This window comes from Hippopotamus amphibius, chromosome 5 (genome assembly GCF_030028045.1).
Source record: "Hippopotamus amphibius kiboko isolate mHipAmp2 chromosome 5, mHipAmp2.hap2, whole genome shotgun sequence".
Taxonomy (NCBI): domain Eukaryota; kingdom Metazoa; phylum Chordata; class Mammalia; order Artiodactyla; family Hippopotamidae; genus Hippopotamus; species Hippopotamus amphibius.
The window spans coordinates 81,789,034-81,815,287 of NC_080190.1; the positions used below are offsets into that span (position 1 = coordinate 81,789,034).

Below are 26,254 nucleotides of genomic sequence, written 5' to 3' on the forward strand. Positions count from 1 at the left end.
AAATCAAGTATAATCTTTAAAAACTGTGAATCACTATGTTAGATACCTGAAATAAATATAATATTGTAAATCAACTATATTTCAATAAAAAAATAGGAGGGAAGAGAGTAATTCACAGGATAATAAGAACAGCAAATGTTTGATACTTTTTAAAAATTAAATCAAAGAAACAAAAAAACCTCTGTCCCTTCCTGGAATAGGTATATGACCCATTACAACTTCTCCCTCCCTGTTGTACCTGCAAGTCCCTGACAACCAGACTGCTCGTTTCCTTAGAAAACCTTAGCGCATCCACATCTCTTTGCACGCTCCCTAGATTTCCAGCTGAATCCTGTTCTGATTGAACGTGGCTGGCTGAAAAGTTTAAGAGCAGAAACTTAAGTAGACAGACCAAATAAACCTCACATATAGCCCAAGGGGAAAATCAGAATAGAAGGTTGAACTAGATCAAGTAGCAAGACTTTTCACATATTTTCCTAATTGAATCATCACAGTAAATCTGTGACATATTATCATTCCTGCTTTACTGGAGATGCTGTGACTCAGATGGATGTGGTCAGTGCAAGCTCACCCAGCTGGCACTGCAAAGCCAAAATTTGGCCCAAGGCTGTCAAGTTCCAAAGCCAGGGCTCTGCCTGCCCCGCACACCACATCCTAGGAAAACACACATTGTCCGGATCAACACTATCCAGTACAGTAGCCAGTAGCCACATGTGGCTATTTAAATGAAGTAAAATTCAATAAAATTAAAAATTCAACTTCTCAGCCACACAATCTCCATTTCAAGTATTTAATAGCTAGGTGTGGCCAGTGGCTACTGTCCTGGACAGCAGATACAGGATAATTCCGTCACTGCAGAAAGTTCCATTAGACAGTACTGGTCTAGATGCATGAATCTTTTTTTTAAGAACTTTTATTGAGATACAGTTAACATACAATAAACTGCATATATTTAGAGTGTACAATTTGGTATCCCAATCTCCCAATTCATTCCCCCCAGCCCTCCCCGCTTTCCCCACTTGGTGTCCATATGTTTGTTCTCTACATCTGTGTCTCTATTTCCGCCTTGCAAACCGGTTGATTTGTACCATTTTTCTATAGTCCGCATATATGTGTTAATATACGATATTTGTTTTTCTCTTTCTGACTCACTTCACTCTGTATGACAGTCTCCAGGTCCATCCATAGATACATGAATCTTTATATTCATTAGATGATGAGCATCTTATATCAGAAAGATGTGTATCTCAAAGGATCCAATGCTTTTTTGTACTGCATGTGTTTGTTAAAAAGTTTAGCTGAATCTTTCCCGTCCTTGTTACTCTATATGCCAAATCTTGGATATACGGACACAGTAAAATGGAGAATACATTCACTTTACATAATTTAAATTATTAAAACTTAATGAATTTTTAGGCAAGAGTGGACCAACCTGCAAGCAGGGCAAGCCTTTTGATGCAGCACCAGAAAGATAAGAGAAGCAAAAGCAAATTGCTGAGAACTGCCAGCATGGAACCAAAGGGGCTCCTTGACTGGCCCAGAGAGCAGAGGACAGCCAGCAGCAAAGGGATAATTCCAGCACGAAGAAATGCTACCGCCCTGTGAACCACAACTTCCTGCAAGCAATCTTACCATATAGATACGCTCTCAGAGATCTATGCAGAAATGATGTACTCAAAAATCACAGAAATGTGGACAAAAAAGACTTTGTAAAAATTCTAGTGCATGGGACTTCGCTGGTGGTCCAGTGGTTAGGACTCAGTGCTTCCACTGCCGTGGCCCCAGGTTCAACCCCTTGTTGGGGAACTAAGATCCCTTGAGCCATGTAGAGTGCCCAAAAACAAACAAACAAACAAACAACACCCTAGTCCAGTAACATCCTTTGCCAGGAAGGAAACTGAGCCCAGAGATATTGAGAATGAATCTCTTATTCATACAGGAAATATAGTTTATTATTTATGAGTGTTGACTCTGTAGTGAGACTGCCTGGAATCAAAGCTCAGCTCTAGACGTACTAGACTAACTTGGGAAAGTCAGTGAAAACCATCTGCAAAAAGGAAGGATAACAGGAGCTGTAATACAAGGGTACATGAAGAATAAATGAGTGAATATGAGAGTAACTGTATAACTTATTGCTCAAACTGGGAACATTTTTGAGAGTGAAAGGTGGCGTTATTAATAATTATGTTGGCAAAGAGAGACACAGATGTAGAGAACAAACATATGGGCACCAAGTGGGAAAAGCGGTGGGGGGGGGGGTGCTGGCGGAGGATGAACTGGGAGATTGGGATTGCCATATATACATTACTAATAAGAAAAAAATGTCAAATTGTACTTTTTAAATATATGCAGTTTATTGCATGTCAATTGTATCTCAATAAAAGTTCTTAAAGAAAAAAATAATAATAATTATGTTGGCAAAACACGCGTTAATGATGGCCTTTTCAGACAAACCACCATGGAGGGTCAGCCGTGTCAATGTCCGTAAAGTGCTCAGGACAGCGCCTGACCTAAATTAAGAACTGTGTGTTTGTTATAATTATGCTAACAACTTGGGATAATTAGGAAATTTGGTATACAGGACTGTATAATGGCTTTCAACAGAAAAGTGGATTCCATTCACAGAGATTTGTTTTATGATCTGCTTTCCCAGAATGCATCTATTCTATAAAGGAAGCGGCATCTCTTGAGGGGTCTTGCCACCGTGGTAAAATATAATTGCTTATTTCCTTGGAAATAAACATTCTTGCCTTCTAGGGAAGCCAAATCTTCGTTACTATGCCTTAAATTTCCCGGTGGAGTAAGCCAGGTTTAACCTATGTGGATCACACAGCTAAGTTTGGGCACACTCAGCAAATATCAGTGACAGCAGAAGTAGCCAACAATTACGCGATAGTTGTCCTGCTGTTGCAAAATCAAATCACAGAAGGCCAATGACAAAGAGAGGCACTGCCTTCTTTGTATCATCAGGACAGAACTGATGTGGAATCGTACCTCCAGGAAGCCCGCTGTCTTTGTTCTGCTCTGCCAGCTCATCCCTTTGGTTGGATACCACCACCTTGGAAGTATTAATTGATTCTAACAGGGAGACAAATTCCAGGAAGTTGGATTCATTTGGTATTTGTCCTTCCTTGGCCTCTAGGTCAGATTTGGAAGTTGGCATCGTTTGCTCTTTATCGTTAGTCATTTCTGCGGAACTTTTGCTCAAGAAGACATCTGTCCCACTGTCTACACTGAGGACCCGGGCGTGTCTCTTTTCCTGGCTGGTTCTACAAGATGATGGGTCAAGGTTAGCCTGACCTTCCACGCCCCCGTGAGATTCAGAGACCACGTTCAGTGTGGGTGGGGGAGATGCACAGCGGTCTCTTGGGGAAGGACTGTGGTCCTGTGTGGCATTGCCCCCCTCCCCAGATTCATAGCCAGAACACGGATTGGAGGACGCCTCCACCATCAGTCTCTCTGGCGTCCTGTCACTTCCATCGCCTTCCGGACTCAGCACGCCTCCTCCTCCATCCTCAGACAGCTCGAGGGTGATGACGGGAATTCTCATCTGCTCCGCGCTGGGAGGACCGGCCGTCCCTGGGGGAGCTGCCTCAGCATCAGACTTGAAACTGGTTCCCTCGGTACCCACCCCCTTCAGGTGGAGAGAACTTTCCAAGTCTGTCATGGAGTTGGGGGTACTGCTCATCGTGATGACAATCTTGATGGGTTCGTGCAGACTCAGTGGGTCCCCAGGCTGAGAAGTGTCTATGAGAGTGACGGCGACCTCACTATCTGAGTCGTCCATTTCCTGGTTCAAGGGCGGGTCCACCTGCTGGGAAACCTGGTCCCACCCAGGTTTGGCGATGACGGTGTTACACTGAGGGCAGCTACTGCTCAGGCTGTCCTGGGGCGACTGGCTTTGCAATTGGTCCCTGATGAAGGCATAATTCCCAGGTTCTGGAATCAGGATGGAATGCTCGCTCCCCCAAGGTGGGAAAGAAACGTCTGTCTCCAGTAAGTTGTACTGAGACAAAGACAGGTAGGGCACCTTCCTCAAGGCTTCTTTGTCCACCAAGCCACCCTCAGATCGGTGGCGGGAGGGGGGCTGCCCCTGGCCCCCTCTTTCCTTCCCTTCATCACTGATGCAAGTTTCTGCCACGACTGGTTTCACTGGTATTGCTGACGTGGTCGTGGTTTCCGGCATGAGCGCTTTAGACGCAGGTAAGCTTTCCGTTTTCATCCCAGGTGAGGTAGATGACACTGGTGCTATGGGTTGGTCATCTGAGAGGATGACACCTGAAATCAACAATAGCAGCCACGTGATTCGCATCCAGAATGGATGAATAGTGCCCGGAGCAAGACCGAATAATCACAGAACTAAAAATAACACCGGCAGCGAATGTGATTAGATGCTTATTTTAAAAATATCACCTCTGCTGTGAAATTGTTCTTGAAATCTCTGTATTTAAAAATTAATTCAGACTTTTAGCTTTCTCTCTTTTGTGGCCTTGGGAGGCTGACTGGTATGGTTTAAACAATATATGTTGAGACTTGCAGTCAGAAAGGTCCTGGCTCTGCGATTTACTAGCTACACGACGATACGACGATGGGCAAGTTACTTAATGCTTCTAAACCAAGGCAGGGAGGGTCCAACATACATAAGGCTTCACAAGCCAAAGCAGCTTAGAGTTTATGCTAATCACGTGACCTCAGCAGAAGTTTTTCACTGCAGAGAAAGAAAGGGGTTCATTCAGACCTCCAAAAGTTCTTTTCTAAGTCTTCTGAAGGCAACTGAAAGACAATAAAATGCAATCTTCGTAAAAGGGTAAAACAAATATTTGGGGTGGGAGGATTAAAGGAAAAATCCCAGAAACAAAATTTGTAACTATAGAGAAATGCAGATACACAGAACGCAATGTCATTTCCTCTGTCAATTTTCGGTGTAAGTACTGCAATAAAAAGTATATTGCATCAATGATGAATTTATTCTACTTTATATCTGCTATTATGAGCCACGTGACATGAGGCACAGACTGGAGAAAGGACAATGAAATATGATCAATACAATACCACAGTCTGCACGTAGACATGATATACAAATTCTGACAAGAAATAATTAAAATGAAGAGTTAAAGAAATGAAGGTAAAGTATAACTGTGCAATCTTAGGTACAGTTCTAATTCTGAATGAATTCACTGGCATTCTGCTTTATAAAAATTATTTTTCACTTCACTGAGGGTAATGCAGTGATAAAATATTAAACCATGAGAATAAGCACTCTACCTTTAAGATCTTCCACTGTTTCCTGTGCTGGCAGCTCCTAAATAAATCAAAGAACAAAAATCCATCAATATAACTCAGCTCCCTGCCCACTTCCAGGCAGTCAGAGGACACCAAGCTGCAGCCACTGTTTTTCTAAATGGCACTTGGGGAAGAGACAATATAGTGTCTACTAAGAAAATGGGTAGCCAAGATAGACACAAAAATACCTAGAAGCGTAGACATCCAACCAAGCCCATGGTGCTGTGATAAAAGGGAGATTGGTAATTCAGAAAGTAAGGAGAAAAAAGAATGTGTTACTTTATACTATAGTGAATAGAGCCCAAGAAACTGAACCTAGAACAAGGTGATTTGAGTATAATTTCATGTGGAGTGGTGGAGAGGATTACATGGGAAGACACTGCAGATACGATGACTGAGGTGAAGGACAGGACCAGGAAAGGGCAGTGAAGGTGGGCTTAGGGGTTCTTCTGGCCACAGTGCAGCCCCAGCAGGCTGGACAGACTGCAGAGACTGGCTGTTTATCTCATGGTCCAAGTGCTCCCCTCAGGTCATTTCCACCCAAAGGCCAGTATTTACAACCAGTGCATGTAAATTGCAGTCACTGCCATTGCACATTTCCGTGATCAACACTCCAGCACGAAGACAGTGAAACAGAAAACAGACCACTAACCAGGAGCCCAGAAGAGTGATGAGAGTTTATGCTCTGTCCTCTGGAGCTGGAGCTGCCATGGAGGGGAGGTGTGGAGAGGGTTCGATTGGCCTCTTCCTTTTTGCTGTTGTCAATCTGCCCATTATTGCTAAGCCAACGAGAGAAACACAGAGGGAGGGATATTATCAAATAGAACTAAGGCTCTTTTGGCATTACTCCTCAAACAATTTTTTTTCCTTGATTCCACTTTTTCCAATTCATGTATAAAAAAATAATGCCATTTGCAGCAACATGGATGGACCTAGAGATTATCATCCTAAGTGAAGTAAGTCAGACAGAAAACACAAATACCATAAGATATCACTTATATGTGGAATCTATAATATGACACAAATGAACTTACATAAAAACAGGAACAGACTCACAGGCTTAGAAAACAAACTTAGGGGCTTCCCTGGTGGCACACTGGTTAAGAATCCACCTCCCAATGCAGGGGACATGGGTTCGAGCCCTGGTCTGGGAAGATCCCACATGCCGAGGAGCAACTAAGCCTGTGTGCCACAACTACTGAAGCCTGTGCACCTAGAGCCCATGCTCCGCAACAAGAGAAGCCACTGCAATGAGAAGCCCTCGTGTCACAATAAACAGTATCTCCCACTCTCCACAACTAGAGAAAGCCTGCGCACAGCAATGAAGACCCAGCACAGCCAATAAATAAAAATTTTTAAAAAAAAGAAAACAAAACAAACTTATGGTTGCCAAAGGGGAAAAGGAGGGGCAGGGATAAATTAGGAATTTGGGAATCGCAAATACACACTACTATATATAAAAGAGATAAACAACAGGGACCTACGGTGTAGCACAGAGAATTACACTCAGTTTTTTTTACTCTTTTTTATTTTATATTGGAGGATAGCTGATTAACAATGTTGTGATAGTTTCAGGTGAACAGCAAAGCGACTCAGCCATACACATACACGTATCCATTCCCCTCCAGACTCCCCTCACGTCCAGGCTGCCACATTAATATTTTGTAATAACCTATAAGGGAAAAGAATCTGAAAAAGAACAGATATGTATGTGTATAACTGAATCACTTTGCTGTACACCTGAAACTAACACAACTTTGTAAATCAACTATTCAACAAAAAAATACACATACATAAAAAGGAAAAAAAATCATGGTATACAAATTTTGTTTTTAAAAGCTAATAAACGCTCCTTTATTTTTTTTCTAATTACTATCACTTCATGTCATTTTATTTTATTTTATTTTTTTTAAACTCTTTATTGGAATATATTTGCTTTACACTCTTGTACCCGTCTCTGAGGTACACCAAAGTGAATCAGCTGCATCTACACACAGATCCCCATATCCCCTCCCTCCACTGACTCCCCCCCACCCTCCCCATCCTGGCCCTCCAAGGCATCTCCCATGAAGTTGATCTCCTTTCGTTATACAGCAACTTCCCACTAGCTATCTTTTTACAGCTGGTAGTGTAAATATGTCTATGCTACTCTCTCACTTCGTCCCAGCTTCCCCTTTTCCCCTCACCCCAGCCCCGTGTCCTCAAATCCATTCTCTACTTCTGTATCTCCACTCTTGCCTGTCACTGGTTTCATCAGTACCATTTCTTCAGATTCCATATATATGTGTTAGCATGCAGTATTTGTTTTTCTCTTTCTGGCTTACTTCACTCTGTATGACAGACTCTAGGTCTATCCACCTCATGACATATAGTTCAATTTCATTTCTTTTTATGGCTGAGTAATATTCCATTGTATATATGTGCCACATCTTTATCCATTCATCTGCTGATGGGCATTTAGGTTGTTTCCATGTCCTGGCTATTGTAAATAGTGCTGCAATGAACATTATGCTACTTGTTTCTTTTTGGATCATGGTTTTCTCTGGGTATATGCCCAGTAGTGGGATTACTGGGTCATATGGTAGTTCTATTTTTAGTTTTTTAAGGAACCTCCAAACTGTTTTCCATAGTGGCTGTACCAGCTTACAATCCCACCAACAGTGCAGGAGAGTTCCCTTTTTTCCACACCCTCTCCAACATTTATTGTGTCTAGATTTTTTGATGATGGCCATTCTGACCGGTGTGAGGTGATACCTCATTTAAACACTACTTTAAAATAAGACATGCTCTCTTAAGGAACTATCAGAAATAAGACCAAGAATAGTGACGAATACTCACTTGAGAATTACTCTTAATATTTTAGTTTGGGACTTTCCTGGTGGTGCAGTGGTTAAGAATCCACCTGCCAATACAGGGGACACAGGCTCGATCCCTGGTCTGGGAAGATCCCACATGCCTCAGAGCAACTAAGCCTGTGCACCACAACTACTGAGCCTGCACTCTACAGCCCACGAGCCACAACTACTGAGCCCATGTGCCACAACTACTGAAACCCACGAGCCTAGAGCCCATGCTCCACAAGAGAAGCCACCACAGTGAGAAGCCCATGCACCACAACGAAGAGTAGCCCCCAGCCTCCGCAACTAGAGAAAGCCTGTGTGCAGCAACAAAGACCCAACGAGCCAAAAAAAATAATAATAACAATAATGAATAAAAAATAATAAAAAATATTTTAGTTCCTTGCGATGTATTACTTTTATATTACATTCAGAAAGAACACAAGTGTTGTTTCTGAAAATACTCTGGCGTGCGCTAAGCATTGAAGTGATTAGATAAAAATATTTTGCTATGCTAAGCATCACGCAAATGAATTTCAGAGCATGGTATAAGGTCACATTAATAGTCAGTTAAAACATCTGGGTTATCAACATTTTTCTGCCTAAGTGTATGCTTAAATATAAGAAAAATGTACATATTTGCGTCTGCCTCTCCTGGCATATTTTCATAAACAACTAATACATGAGAAAAATTATCTTAATCAAAATTAAAACCTTTAACTTATGAACTGATGCATTAATGAGAAACATTACCTTGGATTTTTGTGATCAGTTATGTGGTCACTGTTGGCCTCTTTGTTTTTATTTGGCTTTTCTTTCTTTCCCGAGGGTCTTTGCTGAATCAATTCTCCTTCATCAAACATGAGGTGCAGGCGGTAACTGACCAATTTGATTATTGTAAAGAATATCGTCACTGAACTGCAGTAAAAAAATACAGTGATGGCATTTGGAGGAAAAGCCTAAAGAGGAGGAAAGGAAGAAAAAAAAATTATTTGCTTGTAGGATTATCTTTTGTCTTAAATCTGAAAGCATTTTTAAAGTATTTATTGAACAAAAACTGGGCAAGATTTCAAATGTTATTACCTTCATAACTTCTCCTATTTGTAGTACCTGAAGAGAAAGAGCTACTAACTTTTTCTCTTTTTAAAAAGTCTTTCTTGGGACTTCCCCGGTGGTCCAGTGGTAAAGAAACTCCCTTGTAATGCAGGGGACACTGGTTCAATCCCTGATAGGGGAACTAAGATCCCACATGCCTCGGGGCAACTAAGCCCATGTACTACAACCACTGAGCCCGCGTGCAGCAAACTACAGAGCCCACGTGCCCTGCAGCCTGCACACCATAACTAGAGAGAAGGCCGTGCACTGCAACAAAGAGCCCATGTGCTGCAACAAAAGATCCCGCATGCCACAATGAAGATCCCACGTGTCACAACTAAGACCCAACACAGCCAAAAATAAATAAATAAATAAATAAATAAATAAATAAATAAATAAATAAATAAAATATTTTAAAAGTCTTTCTTATTTCTCAGGTTCTGGTACTAGCTGCAATGACCAACACATGATTTGCAGACAGGAACTTCATAGAACAAAAGATACATTAGAGTGAGCCTCTCCATTTTCTACTAGCTCTTTTCTGTAGGCTAATCTGGTCGTCCTGTGCATCTGGTCTTCAAGGCCAGAGGAAAGGCTTTGAGATGCTGTTGTCTTCAACAAAGCACAAATAGCCTTCCAGAGAACAGAGGGAAGGCAAAAGGTTAGTGTAGTGTCCCCTTCCTTTCCTCCCTGATTTCCCATTGGGTTAACAACAAGCCAATGGATTTCTCTAATGGCGTGGTGTAGGCAAGGGCCCTAAGAGGGTGTACTGCTTCTAAAAGGCAGAAGGACATTTCCATCAGTGGCAAACGATCTTCGCATGGAAATCACGGTGAGGTCAGCTCAATTCTGTCCAATCTCCTCAAGAAACAAAAAGAAGCACTGGCATCCTTGTAATTATCCCACTGTGTAGGATCCCACATCCCTTCCTATTTCTCTCACACACCATGGGCCATGGCAGGTTCTCTGGTCCTTCCCAAACTAAATTCTTATCTTCCGGGATAGAAATGAATCCCCGAGTTATCCCAAGATGCTACTAAGGACAGCCTCAATAAAGAGCGAGACCCTTCTAGCAATGCACCTCCCAGAAGGATCTCAGAAATCCAGTGATGAGTCCATCAGTGCTGCATCCTGGAACACAGCGAGGCTTGTAGACAACACAGCCCGGTCCCCTTCTGCTCCCACGCAGCCCCTGCACAACCTGCCCTGGTCCTATCTGATAGTCTACCATCTAGGTAAGACTGTTCCTAAAACAGAATAGCCAAACCCAAAGACCACCGGGAAAGAGGAAACCATCACTGATGGTAAAAGGTGAAGGGAAGAATTTTCACCATCACTGATTTGTTTTTATTTCATGGGGAAAAAAGTCCAAATAAATATGAATTTATAAATAAATGAATGAATGAATGATTAAATAAGATAAATATTACATGGATAGATAATATATAAAGTCAGTTCCCCTCCCTGGAAGCAGATATTTCACATTTACACAGGTACCTCCTCATGAGAAGTTGTGAAGAACCTCAAGGAATACATAGACAAGTTGAAGGTGGGGGGCATTGATAGCTCCCATCACTTTTCTTAACATGTCTGTATATTTCAGGTCTAAAAAATACAGGCTAATAAAAAATAATGAAATAATGCCATTTGCAGCAACATGGATGGACCTAGAGATTATCATACTAACTGAAGTCAGCCAGAAAGACAAATATCATATGATATCACTTATATGCGGAATCTAAAATATGACACAAATGAACTTATCTATGAAACAGAAACTGACTCACAGACATGGAGAACAGATTTGTAGCTGCCGGGCGAGGGTGGGGGGGAAAGATTGGGAGTTTGGGATTAGCAGATGCAAACTATTATACATAAGATGGATAAACAACAAGGTCCTACCCTATAGTACTGGCAACTATATTCAATATCCTATGATAAACCATAATGGAAAAGAATATGGAAAAGTATACATAACTGAATCACTTTGCTGTACAGCAGAAATTAACACAACATTGTAAGTCAACTATATTTCAATAAAATACAAATAAATAAAATAATAATAAATGTAGGCTAAAGCTAGAGAGTAAGTTTGAAGACACTGATAAAGAAGAAATAAAACCCAGCAAAAGCTAAAACCCAAAATGATGCTAAGTGACATGTCAGAGAAAGACAAGACAAACACTGTATGATCTCACTTAAATGAAATTTATTTTAATATAACTGATGTATAAAGTTGTATTAATTTAAAACAAAAAGGAAAACACCAAACATAGAAAAAGAGATCAGACTTGTGGCTACCAGAGGTTGGAGGTGGGGAGAGAGGAAACTGAAGGAAGGTGGTCAAAAGATATAATCTTACAACATTAATAAGTACTAAGGATATAATGTACGTGATGACTGTAATTAACATCGCTGTGCGATATATAGGAAAGTTGTTAAGAGCGTAGATCCTAAGAGTTCTCTTCTTCTCTTTGTATTGTATCTGCATGAGATGAGGGATGTTAACTAAGCCTATGTTTAGCTGCGATAATCATTTCACAATATACATAAATCAAACCATCCGGATGTACACCTTAAACTCATACAGGGTTGTGTGTCAATTATTTCTCAATAAAATTGGGGGAAAAAAGAAGGGGGATTAAAAAAAAGTTTTTAATAAAAAATAAACCCCAGAAAATATTTATGAGAAAAGATTAGCAAACTGTCATATACAAATTATTTTTTAAAGGAGAATTATTTTATCTTATTTTATTTTATTTATTTTTTAATTTTTTGGCAGTGCCACACAGCTTGCGGGATCTTAGTTCCCTGACTAGGGATCAAACCTGTGCCCCCTGCACTGTAAGCACGGAGTCCTAACTACTGGACCTCCAAGGAATTCCCTGTCCTATGCAAATTATATTCAAAAGTTGTTTGAATTATAATGTAGCTTGGGTTTCACAGCATTCCAGTTAGTAGGGGTAGCAGAGAAAGTGCTCACTAATTATGCCACGTGCTCCCCTACATTTCCCAGCCCTGCTTGCAGGAAGGCAGGGGCCATGTGCCCACTTTTGGCCAATGGACCATGAGCAGAAGTGGCCAGTGTTACTTCTAAGCCTGAACAATTATGAGCTAGCTGCCTCCTCCACATCCCCCTCCTCCTCTTTAGTTGATAATCTCAGAAGCCCTGTTTTCCAGATCCAACTATAAGATGATAGAGCTTCCTTCAGCCTGGCCTCCTGGGTGACTCTGTGGAGCAAGGCCCTTCCAGACCCCAAATGGACATGTAACAGAAGCGAGAAATAAACCTTTGATTCATTGAACCACAGAGATTTGGGGTGTGGCAGCTAGCATGACTTCACCTAATTAATATTGATGGTTCCATTTTATGGGGAAGCTTCCACTCAAGATTAGAGATAAAAACCCTAAGGCACTGGGAAAAGAAGGCTAGGGAAGAATGGGGAGAGAGAAAAGATAATATATGGATACGGGGGAAATTCATTTGGAAAGAAACTGACTTGCCACAATAAGAAAAGAGATTACTTTTCTTTTTTCTTTCAATCTTTATTAGAGTATAATAGCTTTACACTGTTGTGCCAGTTCCGCTATTACTTTTCAGTTTATTCTCATAAATATGGGCTACAGCATAAGCTTGGTAGTGTTGAAATTAAGAGAAGGCAAGAAGTTTGAAGTTGAAGTTAACATGAACATTAGTAACTAGTTTGCAACCCAGGTAAGAACAGGTCCTGTCTCATCTTCAGTGAAGGACCACTTAGCATTTTGTCACATCACTGAAAAACCCCCGTACCACACCAGAACATAGTAAGAGACTGACATTTTACTGAAAACTTCCTTGCAGAGAGGAACATGACACGCAGCACATTATTCTTCCCCAAATTCTCTGCTCTCATTGTTCCTTTAAAAACCTCTCCCTTTAGTAGACCCTCCAAATGGAATCGCACATCCTCCAAAAGTCACTTCTTTTTTTATGCCATATAATTAAGGTCTGCTCAGATTCCCCCAATTCTACACTCCCAGAAACATCACTGAAAATCACTTTCAAGGCCATTTTATTGCCTGGAAGTTACTTACCATGTCACTTCAATGACCTGAAAGAGAAACGAGGACCCTGGAGAAATTTTTTTCAAAAAAGTCTTCTGGGGCCGTCAAAAGACATCACCACATCACTGCTAGGGGGAAATAACTCCTCCCCACCCCTCTGGTTTCCAGGGGAGGGGATTATTCCCTCTATACAGCTGGCTGTCTGTGCCTCTGACTCACTCCTTCCTCAGTGATTTCTGACCGGTGTTTTGGGAGCAGGAGATGGGCATGCCTTCCTCCTGCCCTCCCCTCCATCTCAGAGTCAGGCTGGACCCAGGAGATGTGTGTCTGGCAGCATCTCCATGTGGCTAGGTCACCAAAGTCAGGCCCCAAGTCAGAGAGGATCAAAGCCTTCCACGCTGCCCTGACCAAGTGGATGAACCTATAACCCTGGAGTTCACAAATAGAAAGTCCATTTGCAAATAGCTTCATTTGCTGTAAAGGTGATATCTGAACGCCATCCACTTGACTCCATGTCTCCCTGAAGTGGCTCAGAAAAGGGTATGCATTTGGCCACCAAGTCTATACGTAACATTTACACACTTGACTGCAAGGGGAGCCGCTCAAGGGTGCACATGGAAGCTTCGGGATCTTAATCTTGGTGTAATTCATTTGTGTGGCACATAATTGGCCCAATAAGCTTGGCTTCCCAGCCTAGAGCAGCAATGAGAAGGGGGAACAAGGAATGAATAGGTGTAAGCACAATAATGTAACGAGACATGAGAAGCAACCGCTTAAATGGTGTTGGAAAAGTAAAAGTACAAAAAAAACTTACAAAAAAGCAAGCCACCCATGTGGTCATTTTCTGAGACACACACACACCTCAGCCATCTCTGAAGCTATCACTACAAAAACATAATAAGCTAGTAAATCAACGATACTTCAATAAAAAATAATAAGAAATAAAATTAAAAAGGGGTTATAGGGAAATTTAGTCATATAATGTAAAACTATTTCTTTTTGAAAATCAGTGAAATCTTTCAACATTTATTCTCAAATGCACATAGCTGTACTGCACATGAAAATACTGATTTAAAAAAAAATAATTAGATATCTAGAAGTACAGAGAAAACATTCATGATAACATACTGTCCAGAGGAATTTAAAACTATTCCATCAATGTGGTTAAAATAAAGTGGGTTTTCCTGCTTAAAGGTTAAGCTTTGAGTAATTTGGAAAATGTTTTTACTCAGAAAATGTGGGCTAATAAATAAGGCATTAGTCTGCCAAAGATAAGACTCACACTGGATTTTGACATCTATACACCCATCAAGCAGTGCTGAGATGCTGCTGCCGTGTGCAAACTATTCCCTCTTGCCCTGGGGAACTGCCTAGTGTGGGTATTCATGCCATCTGGGGCAGACACAGGCTTTGCAACTTCTTGGCTCACATTTCTGGAAGCCTGACCAGATCTATGACTGTTAGAATGTTTTAGGTTATTCCAAAAACACAGGATGCAGATGGAGCAATTTGAGGTGTCTTACCTGCTTCAGAGATGCGAGAGATCCCATTTTGTTCATCTACTTTGTCGAATTAGGAGAGAAGAGTTGTGTCCACCCAGTCACCCATTCTCCATTCATTCACACAACAGAGAGTGTCAAGTATTTCATCTGTGTCAAGGCATTAGTTCCAGTGATCTCACTCAGTAGGACCCTTGATTCCTAAGTAAATTGTAATTCCTTGGGGGTTTGGGAACAGGTCTGTACATCAAAAATCAGGCCATTAAGATAGAGAATTACAGTCATTTCTCTGCATTTATATGTATGAAGGGATTTATTGGTTTTTAGATCCTGGATTAACAGTTCATTCAATATTTTATGAATTTCCTTTATTAAAAAAATTAAGCAAAGTTAATATTTTCTCGAAAGTCTAGAATTTCTGGCTATATATTGAGAACTGTAATAAACTTAGCAGAAGTTTGGGTTCCAAGAATATGGGTCAAGAACTCCCAGAGCCAGATGTGTGAGAATGCATGCTAACATATATGAAAGTGCTGGACAGAATATGAAAGGGAGCCCTCAATGTAGTGCCACTTAGAAGTAGGCCAGTCTTGCAAATACATCATGTTTAAAAATGATGAGGTAGAAGGAATCTAGAAGTTTGACTCATCTTCAGAAAATAGCTTTACCTGCACTTCTATCTTGCAAAGTAAGATGGACCAAAAGGAGAATACAATGCTTTCTCTCAGGCCTGATATTTGGCTTCCTTTGAGTCTGCTGTCTTTCTTATCACACCTGTTCTCATTTCTTTGAGCTCCTGGACCTCTTGTTTTGTGTGTAACTTTCATAAGGGAAATAGTGGATAGAAAAGTGGCAGGCAAATGTTTGGATCATCAAGGTAGTGCTACAGGGAATGGTAAGATGGAAAAATAGTCAAAGGTTGCATAAGTAGATTTAAGGTAGTGTCATTAAAATGAGAATCTTCGTGGGCTTAAATGCTTTGGAAACAACTTCAGTAGCTGGCACCTGCAATTGTCTAATTCTTTCTCCTCTCCTCTCCTCTCCTCTCCTCTCCTCTCCTCTCCTCTCCTCTCCTCTCCTCTCCTCCCTTCTCCTCCCCTCTCCTCCCTTCTCCTCTCCTCTCCTCTTCTCCCCTCCCCTCCCCTCTTCTCTCCTCTCCTCTTCCCTTCTCTTCTCATGAAGAATACTGAGTGCACAGCTTAGTCAATGAATGCTTAGCGCAGTCAAGAAATCTGGATTCATGTTGTCTTTTTGATTTCAGATGGCCCTGGTAAGAGTTAGCATTTTAGTTACATCTTTAATGTACACTGAGATAAAAAGGATGAATCAATCAGTAAACTTAAAGGCAAAGTGATGTCAATGGAATGATAAGCTCAACCATAAATCTGTACTGATACTGAGCTTGAATATCATTGAATATAATGTCATGTGTTTCCTAGCAGAAGGAAATGTTATTTAGATTTTAAAATCAGGTTCCAATAATGTGAATATAGTTTATATATAATATAAAATATACGTGATAATTGCTATACTTGATATATAATAAACTTACATATTCACTTTTCATAAGGAATTTGAGAAATATTTGTCTTCACAAAGCCATTAACTTATTACTGGAAGGTCGAATCCATAATCAACAAGTCCGATTCCTTGTGTTTTTAGGTACCTTCAGAACCCAAATGACAGGGACTTCCCTGGCGGTCCAATGGTTAGGACTCCGCACTTTCCCTGCCAACGGTGCAGGTTCGATCCCTGATCAGGGAACTTAGGTCCCCCAAGCTGTGCAGCACGACCAAAAACAAAAAAAAAAGGTATTGATATAGAAAATGTTTAGTGTTATGAAATTTAAAATGAATTTCAATTAATATTTAAATTTAATGAATTATAATGTTACAAGTTTTAATTTTTAAGCAATAGTCTTCAAAATCTAAAAACTTTTTGAGCAAAAGATTAAAATCAGTCAGTGATGCTTTTTAAAAAGAACAGTGAGGCAAAAATGAGTTGAACTACTAAACTTTTTCCTTACACATTCTGCTTCCCAAACCAGCAGAAACTGCAGAGGCACTGCTAAAAGAGATGTCTGAGACCAACAGGATCAATGGCAGGATTGCCGGAATAAATGAGTAATCTTACAAGGTGACTGCTTGGAAAGGCTACCATATGGTGAGCTGCTATTTTTTTTTTATTTTAAAGTTATTATTTATGGAAAATTATATGGCACTTCCTTAAAAAATCAAAAATAGAATAATTATATGACCCAAAAGAATGGAGAGCAGGGTCCTAAAGAGGTATTTGTACACTCATTTTAACAGCAGTATTACTCACAATAGCCAAGAGATGGAAGCAATCTAAGTGTCTATCAAATGGATGAATAGATAAACAAAATGTGATATATATATACATATATATAAAAAATATTATTCAATCTTAAAAGGGAAGAGAATTTCGACACATGCTACAGCACAGATGAATATTGAGAACATAATGCTAAGTGAAACAAGCCAGTCACAAAAAGACAAATCCGCGTTAATTACACTCTCATGGCATTTCTAGAGCAGCCAAATTCATAGAAAGAGAAAGGAGAATGATGACTACCAGAAACTCAGGGGAGGGGGAAATGGGGAGCTGTTGTTTAATGAATACAGTGTTTCAGTTTCGCAAGAGGAAAACATCCTGAGATTGGTTGCACAATAATGTGAATATACTTAACTCTATTTGAACTGTACACTCAAAAATGATTACGATGGTAAATTTTAGGAACTTCCCTGGTGGCGCAATGGTTAAGAATCCACCTACCAATGCAGGGAACATGGGTTTGATCCCTGGTCCAGGAATATCCCACATGCTGTGGAGCAACTAAGCCCGTGTGCCACAACTACTGAGCCTGTGCTCTAGAGCCCGTGAGCCACAACTACTGAGCCCATGTGCCGCAACTACTGAAGCTCACCTGCCTAGAGACCGTGCTCCATAACAAGAGAAGCCACCACAACGAGAAGCCTGCACACTGCAAAAAAGAGTAGCCCCCACTCACCGCAACTGAAGAAAGCCCATGCATAGCAGTGAAGACCCAACAAGGCCAATAAATAAATAAATAATTTTTTTTAAAAAAAAAGATGGTAAATTTTGTTATGTGTATCTTACCACAATAGTTAAAAGTATTATTTTATGACAATTTTGATGACATATGACATTTTCCTACTGAGAAACATGAACAACCAAATTACCTTGGGTTCCTCTGTTTGAACACGGAGGTTAAGCAGAACCAGTTCCTCAGGAGCTCACTGATTCTCCTAGACTGTCTCTCAAGATCAAGGTGCATCCACTCTACAACTGTCCACTGCCCAGAGAAGTTACAAGTCAAAGCCCCAGATCACTAGCAGGATCATAGAAATGGTCATGCTCCCTACTCAGTTAGCCTTTCACAAGGACTTGCTGGACATAATCTGTGCCAGGCACTATGCTTGGCACTGGGGAGACAGTTGTGAACAAAAAGGCAAACAAATGTCTGTCTTCGAGAGGCTTCCATGATAGCACAGATTAATTACAACTAATTACAAAATTAATCTATTTTTGTCCAACGAGGAGACCTAACCTACTTTGGAGTGTCAAGGAATAATTCTGGAAGAAAGTGGCATTTAACTTTAGCACTGAAAGGTGAAACAGAGTCACCTTGGAAGAGTGGGGTGACTTCAGGCAGTGGGAACAGTGTGCAAAAGCTATGAAGTAGCCTCAGAGAGTGCAGCTGCCTGCACCACTGAAAGGAAGGAGGGATGGAGGGAGATGAGGCTGAAGAGATGGGAGGAATGGATGACAGGATGCTGCTGGGTCCTTTCAGTCCCCCCTCCATCCCTGCTGGGAGGCCCTGGGTGGTTTGCTTATTAATCTCCCCAACCCTGCTCTACAGTTTTCAAGACAGTCCCTCTCAAGCACCATTTTAACCACATCACTGACCTATGCAAATACCTACACTTAACTCTCTCCAGCACTTCTTATACTAGTTTTAAACCTTTTCTGCTAAAGCTCTGCTGAGCCCCCAGGTTCTTGATAATTGATTAACAAGAGTGTGCTCTGAGAAACCCCAAACCGAAGTGGCATCAAGGAGTAAAGTACCTAGGTGTCGACATGAGATTAAGGTGGTGTACAAGCAATGGAGAGTGACACACAACCAGAGGGCTCTCTCAGTAGACAGTCCCACCGAGCGTGATGCCCACCAGTGAGAGAAGGTGGAGGACATCACAGGGGACGGGAGCTGTTGTGGGGAAGCTGGACAGGAAACTATGGTGCAGGAAATGGACAATGCAAGACACGGAGCAGGAATCTGGGTGATGGCAGGTGCAAGGCATATATCATTAGCACAGATGGGACAGGCAAAGCCACCAGAGTAGTTTGACTCAAGGGAAAGAGAAGATAATAAAATACAAAGATACACTTGAAGAGAAGGCCCATGTTGAAGGAAAAAGGAGAAATGGAGCCAAGTAAAGAACACAAAGAAGCAATGAATGACAAGGGCATGATACACCTTTCTGCAGCATCACAGGTATGTTCACCAGTCTTCATTGATCAGTTGGTTGGTAAATGGTTTGGTGAATACTATGTTAGACATATTCTGTGCCAGCACTGTGCACTCTGATTTCCAAATCAGCTATGACTTGTGCTACTCATAGAAGGTTCTCTCACTTCTATGGACTCTCCTTTCTGGTAATTATAAACTTCTTTTTTAATTGAAGTATAGCTGATTTATAATGTTGTGTTAGTTTCAGATGTACAGCAAAGTGATTCGGTTATATGTATGTATGTACATATCTATATTCTTTTTCCTTATTCCTTTCCATTATAGCTTATTAAAAGATATTGAGTAGAGTTCCCTGTGCTATACAGTAGGTCCTTGTTGTTTATCTATTTTACATATAGTAGTGTTTATATGCTTCCCATACTCCTAATTTATCCCTCCCCCCTCCCCATTTCCCCTTTGGTAACCATAAGTTTGTTTTCTATGTCTGTGAGTCTGTTTCTGTTTTGTAAATAAGTTCATTGTACTATTTTTTAGAAAAACTTCTTGAATTCAGGGCTGAGTCTCTCGTTGTACATCCCACAGTCCCCGATCCACAGTCAACATCATGGCCTTTCCTGACTTCAGCAATTTTGTTGAGCCCTGACCTCCCTCACACATTTCCAAGGCTCTCAAACAGCAGCAAGGATGAACTGTGCTTTCCTCAGGAGCTGACAAAGCCAAGTGCAGGGAGAAGTCGAGAGAAGTTGCTGACTCATAGTGAGGAGTCAGGACTCCCACACTGGCTGCTTGGTAAGTGCTCCTGAGATGACAGATATGGGGCGTGTGAGGGAGAGAGGATCCTGCAGCAGTGACATCACATCAGGAGACCAGCACCATGAGAGTCACTGGATGAGAGGAAGGGGGGCCACGGGCCCCAATCTCATGAGTCAGAGCAAGAAAAGGGCTTAGGGAATTGGTGGGAATAGGGGGTACACTTCTGTGCAAGGGGAGTGCAGATTTCTAAGAAGGGAAGGTTTTCTGATAACCAAGGGATGTGTGTAGGATTCTATCTCTCTTCCTTAGTGTCAACCCTGCTTCTCCAGTTCCTCACAGATGGAGACACCGAGGCTCTCTCATCCACCACATTCTGGGGCTAACCACAGACTGGTTGCAGGCCTGGGGGCAAGTCTTGATGCTGACATACCGGCTACTCCAGGCGGGAGAGCTGAGCCCTTTCGCATCCAGTACAACTTCAGTATGACAGCATTAATGCCTTGTCTTCCTATAGGACATGCCCCACTCCTAAATGCACATCATCATGCCATGACCTCATGGGTGCTCATACTGACCCATCTTCGGCCAGCATCTACAAGTTTACACCCACAGCCTTTGAACTTGACCCTAGTATTCTTCAACAGCTTCTTTGTCCCCAGGCTCCTCTTGTACATTTTCTGGCCCAGACCTGGAATGGGCCGTTTCTCCAAAGAGCCCTACTTTCTTTTAGAAGGAAATGGTATTTAGAGATCAGAATCTGAGTATGACATTTGTACATTCTTATTGGGTTATCATTGATTGTAGGTGTTTAAATAGAGCTAAACAATATGCATATTTTTTAGAAAAAAAATCATGATTTCAGATGGGTATTTCCAATTCAAATGGAAAGATTACAAGGTTCTAAGTAACTTCTGTGATTTGATTTGTACCTGTTTTCTCTTACTGCTGAAATCTTGATTCCTAAAAATATTAACATAATTTCTTATTGTCTTTATCTATATGTAATCATTTCAAAATAACAATATAAAATCTTATTGAGGACAATAAGATAACCGAACATAATTTAAGATTTTTTTGTGGTGTTTTCATCTTTCGTTTATATCCCCATAGGCATAGAAACTCTGTGTTTAAAGTCTCTTTTGCTTGAGTATGTCACCAGACTATTAAACAAGAGTCATTCCTTCTTTCCAGCTCTGCTGCTATCCCCCAGTCTTTCTATTTCCTTTACTTTTCTATTAGTTTTTTTTAACTTATGCTTTTATTATGTCTTCTTGAAAACAAAAGCAACTGAATATATGCTTCCTATTTCCTTCCTCATTTTTAGTCTCATGTTAGCACCTGCTTTCTCTCTACTTAACAGTGGATCCTGCAGATCACTCTCTAGCAGTCTGCTTTCCCATTCCCTTTTTTCACAACTGCATAGTACCTGATGTGGATGTATCATACATAATTCATTAACCCGTTCTCTATCAATTGCTACCTATTTCTAGTCTTTTGCTGTAACAAATAGTGACCCATCTGGTACACGTATCCTTATGAGTTTTTGAGAATGGTTTTTCCTTTAAAGCACATTAGGTATTATTGATACCTTTTACGTCTTTGCAACCTAGATATGCCAAAATCACATTATTTTAATATGTATTTCTTAGACTACTAGTAAAATAATCATTCATGTATTTATTCTATATATATGTATGTGTGTATATTTCTCTGTGTCAATTGTCTACTTATGTCACTTTTCAAGGTGTTTATATTTTTCTTATTGATTCTTACTGATTCCCAAGCGCCATTTAAAGATGGTCGGTTCCGTGAGGAAAGGACTGGGTCTGTCTTGTTCTCCACCCTACTCTCAACACCTAGCCTTGTACCCAGCAAATAGCTGCTCAAAAATCTTGGTGAATAAATAAACATTTATGATAGTGATGCATGTCTATATGCTGTAAGTTTTTCTCAGTTTAACAATTTTGCAACCTTGGGGAAGTTATTCAGCCTTCACAAGTCTACATTTCTTCTGTGAAATGGGAATAATAATAACAATTCCTAATAGGATTGTTAATTATTTTACTAATACAACTTCTGGTACCTAATAAGCACCCAAATGCTAGTGTCACTTATCACCATCACCATCATCATCTACGTATCAGTCATCAACACCATGGAATAATCAATGCAGATACAGTGTTTTGAGGTGGGTAAAGCGCTACAGAGCAAATGTTTTTATTGCCTGTCTGGACAGTCAGAAATATCAATACATAATAAGAAAAAAATAATTATGAAATAAGGCAGACAATTGTTTTCCTGGTAAAATATTTGTTTCAGGGACTGCTCAAGGATGTTTCTTATTTTCTGCGATTTTTATTCTTCCCTGATTATTAAGTATCGAGTTGTAGTCTTGAAAGGAAGAGTAAGTTATCAAAAGATTAGGAACACCAACAGGAAATCAGTATTACCTCTCTTGATGTTCTTTTGAGATGGTAAAGATTTGGAGAAAGGAAATGAAACATACATATAATCCAATACAGAAAATTCCTAAGGTCCTTCACAGTCCAAGAACTTCCATTTTTGTTTTCTATATTTAAGATCAGCCAATATCAATAAATGAGTTAAATCATTTTTATTTGAGACAATGGTCTTCTCATATTAAATCCAAGTTTCCCGCGATAGGGAAAAAAGTTGTATTTATTAAATAAATACCACAAAGAAAAAGATAATTGCCATCTATGTAATAAAGCAAAGCGTGTCTGGGAAACAACAGCAAAGTTTGAACTTTAAGGCGATTCAATACTATGAGTAACACCTTGGTTTTCAAGCTTCACGTTTAGTGATCTAGATCCAGGCCACCACAACACGGTGAATGTATTGAAATGGGCCTGATTACAGACTGTTCTATCCTCTACCGAAATGGTGAATTTCCGGATGCGTTAGATTTCATTAATGTGAAGAGTGATTTCATCACCCACTGTGTAGAAAGCACCACACCAGGGACCAAAGGGGGAATTTAACTCACATCCCCATCCTCAAGATTCCTCCAAACCTGGCAGAAGGGTAAGCTTCCCTTGATTCTGCATATCTCTCCAGATATTGGATTGTACTATTTCTCACTCTCTGCATGAAAGAACTGTCTTTACCACCTGTCTTCATTTTTTCACCTCCCATTGTCTCTTAAACCCGCAGCCATCTGACTGCTACTCCCCAACGCTCCACTGAAAATGTTCTTGTCAACGTTTCTAAAGACAACAATTTAATTCAATTCTCTCAGCATCACTCAGCACAGCTGCTCACTTCTTGAGATGCTCTCCTCTGCCTGCTTCTAAGAGGCCATACTTTCCTAGCTCTGCCCTTGCCTCACTCACACCTCCTCTCTGCCTTACATCTGAGTCTAAAGCTCCTGGGGTCTCAGCCCTCTTCTCTCTTCCTACACGTTCTCACTCAGTCCCTTGGCAGTCAATGGAATCTCTAGATTGATGATTTTCTAATCCATATCTCTGGCTTAGACTGCTTTTCTAAGCTCCCTACACCTACATCCAACTATCTAATCAACACCTCCACTTTGATATCTAAAAGGAAACTCCAAGCTAACGTGTCTAAAATTAGGTGTTTGGCTTCACATCCTTTCTCACCAACCTCCTCTCTTACTTACCCTTTCCCATCTCAGTCAATGATACCCCTTGATTTCTACCTCATCCTTACTTCTCCACCCCAAAAACAAACGTACCACTAAATCTTATCAAACTAGATCTACATTTCTCCATCTTTACTGCCAACATCATCTCTGGGCTGGACCAATAAAATAGGCTCTGAACCTCCCACTTCTATCCTGCTCTTTCTTAAATCTACTTTCCACCCAGCAGTCAGACACAAAATGGCATATCTTTTTAATGTAGTTTTAACCACTTTTATACCTCCCAAAACTATTGTATAAACAAGGATGGAGGGAAAAAAACCTAGAATTAAACACCTACAGATGAACCCAACCACATATCAAATTGATAGCATAACAACAAAGACAAATCAAAAAATAAATATAAAGAAGTAATCCTAGGGACTTCCCTGGCAGTCCAGTGGGTAAGACTCTGCACTCCCAATGCAGGGGGCCTGGATTCGATCCCTGGTCAGGGAACTGGATCCCACATGCATGCCACAACTAAGAGTTTGTATGCCGCAACTGGGAGTCCACATGCCACAATGAAGAAGTCCACATGCTACAAGGAAGATCCCACATGCCACAACTAAGACTCACCACAGCCAAGATAAATAAATTAAATAAATAATAAATAAACAAATAAATATTTTTTAAAAAAGAATTAATCCTATACAAATATTGAATCATTATGTTGTAAACCTTAAACTAATGTGATGCTATATGTCAATTATATCTCAATAAAAATTTTTTAAATAATTAATCCAAGGAACTTTAGAAAATAATACTCACACAGCACATTATTGGTGTATTCTTAAAATAATAATAATAATAACAAAAAACACAAAACAATCTTGAACTTAATCAAAAGAGTTTCTTTTGGTTGAGGTATAGGAGTAGTAATTCCTGTGTGTGTTTTAGGATTTAAAAAAATGATATTGTTGGGAACCATAATTCTCACTGTGGAAAAAAGGAGATATAAATGTGGAGTGGGTGAAGGAAAAGAAGAATCCTTTGATTTGGATCAGATTATAAAGGTTTCAGAACAAACTCTCAGTAGACGATTGCTAGATAGATACATGGATATGTTCCCCCAGCTCTGTCTACTGAAAGGGCCTAGAAGCAAAGACAATTCCAAAGCAATAAATGTAACTACAGCTGCCCCAAATCTTGGATTCCAAATGCTATTCCTCACCAAAAGGATCAAGGCTCCTTAGAGTAAGGACTGCTTTTTCCAGGGCTGGGGTAGAAAATGAATAAGCTAAGTGTGGACTAACTTGTTGGGGTAGAAAACAAAGAAGTGCTCAAAAGCTGATGAGGACATATCCAAAGGACTCAGAAACTGCTGGAAAAAGGTACCATTTGCCAAATTTTGGGTAAACTGAATTTCAAAAAGACTGGAGAGAGTTGCAGGATACAAGATTAATGTACAGAAATATGTTGCTTTTCTATACACTAATAATGAACTGCCACAAAGAAATTAAGGAAACATTCCCCTTTACAATCACATCAAAAAGAATAAAATACCTAAGAATAAACTTAACCAAGAAGGTGAAAGACCCAGACTCTGAAAACTATAAGATATTGATGAAGGAATTTGAAAATGATAAAAAGAAATGGAAAGATATTCTGTGTTCTTGGATTGGAAGAATTCATATTATTAAAATGTCCAATCCCAAAGCAATTGACAGATTTCATGCAATCCCTATCAAAATACCCATGATATTTTTCACAGAACTAGAACAGATAGTCCTAAAATTCATATGGAACCATGAAAACCCCAAACTGCCAAAGCAATCTTGAGAGAAAAGAACAAATACCATAACTTTAGACTATAGTACAAAGCTACAGTAATCAAAACAGCAGGGTGCTGGCAGAAAAGCAGACACATAGATCAATGGAACAGAATAGACAGCCCAGAAATAAACCTATACACTTAAACTATGACTAAAGAGGAAAGAATACAAAATGGAAAAAAGACAGTCTCTTTTGCTGAGAAAACTAGACAGCCACACGTAAAAGAATGAGATTAAAACATTTCCTCACATCATATGCAAAAAAATAAAACCAAAATGGGGAGTCCCCTGGTTGCCTAGTGGTTAGGATTCTGGGCTTTCATTGACATGGCCCAGTTCAATCCCTGGCTGGGGAACTGAGATCCCACAAGCCATATGGTGCAGCCAAAAAGGAAAAAAACAAAACAAAACTCAAAATGGATTAAAAACCTAAGTGTAAGACCTGAAACCATAAAATTCCTGGAAGAAAACATAAGCAGAATACTCTTTGACAAAAATAGTGGCAATATTTTTTGGATCTGTCTCCTACTGCAAAAGAAATAAAAGCAAAAATAAACAAATGAGACCTAATTAAACTTAAAGGTTTTTGCAGAGCAAAAGAAACCATTGTTAAAATAAAAAGACAACCTATAGGATGGGAGAAAACATTTGCAAACAATGTGACCAACAAGGGGTTAATATTCAAAATATACAAACAGCTCATACAACTCAATTTCAAAAACCAAGCAAACAATCCAATCAAAAAATGGGGAGAAGACCTAAATAGACATTTTTCTAAAGAAGATACACAGCTG

The 26,254-nt window shown here is 40.1% G+C and overlaps 1 protein-coding gene across 9 annotated transcripts in view; it reads right to left on the bottom strand.

Moving 5' to 3' along the window:
- Positions 1-26,254, bottom strand: part of PCNX2 (pecanex 2) — a 288,254-nt gene that overhangs the window by 249,049 nt on the left and 12,951 nt on the right. For 7 of the 9 annotated variants that reach the window (XM_057737507.1, XM_057737504.1, XM_057737503.1 and 4 more), the window contains exons 2-5: positions 8,874-9,079; positions 5,936-6,062; positions 5,266-5,302; positions 2,995-4,278 (exon numbers count right to left, since the gene is read on the bottom strand). In XM_057737507.1, the coding sequence (XP_057593490.1) occupies positions 2,995-4,278; positions 5,266-5,302; positions 5,936-6,062; positions 8,874-9,079 (1,654 nt within the window). Of the gene's footprint in view, positions 1-2,994; positions 4,279-5,265; positions 5,303-5,935; positions 6,063-8,873; positions 9,080-26,254 lie in introns of those variants that run through there. The other 2 variants (XM_057737510.1, XM_057737511.1) reach the window with 2 other exon arrangements.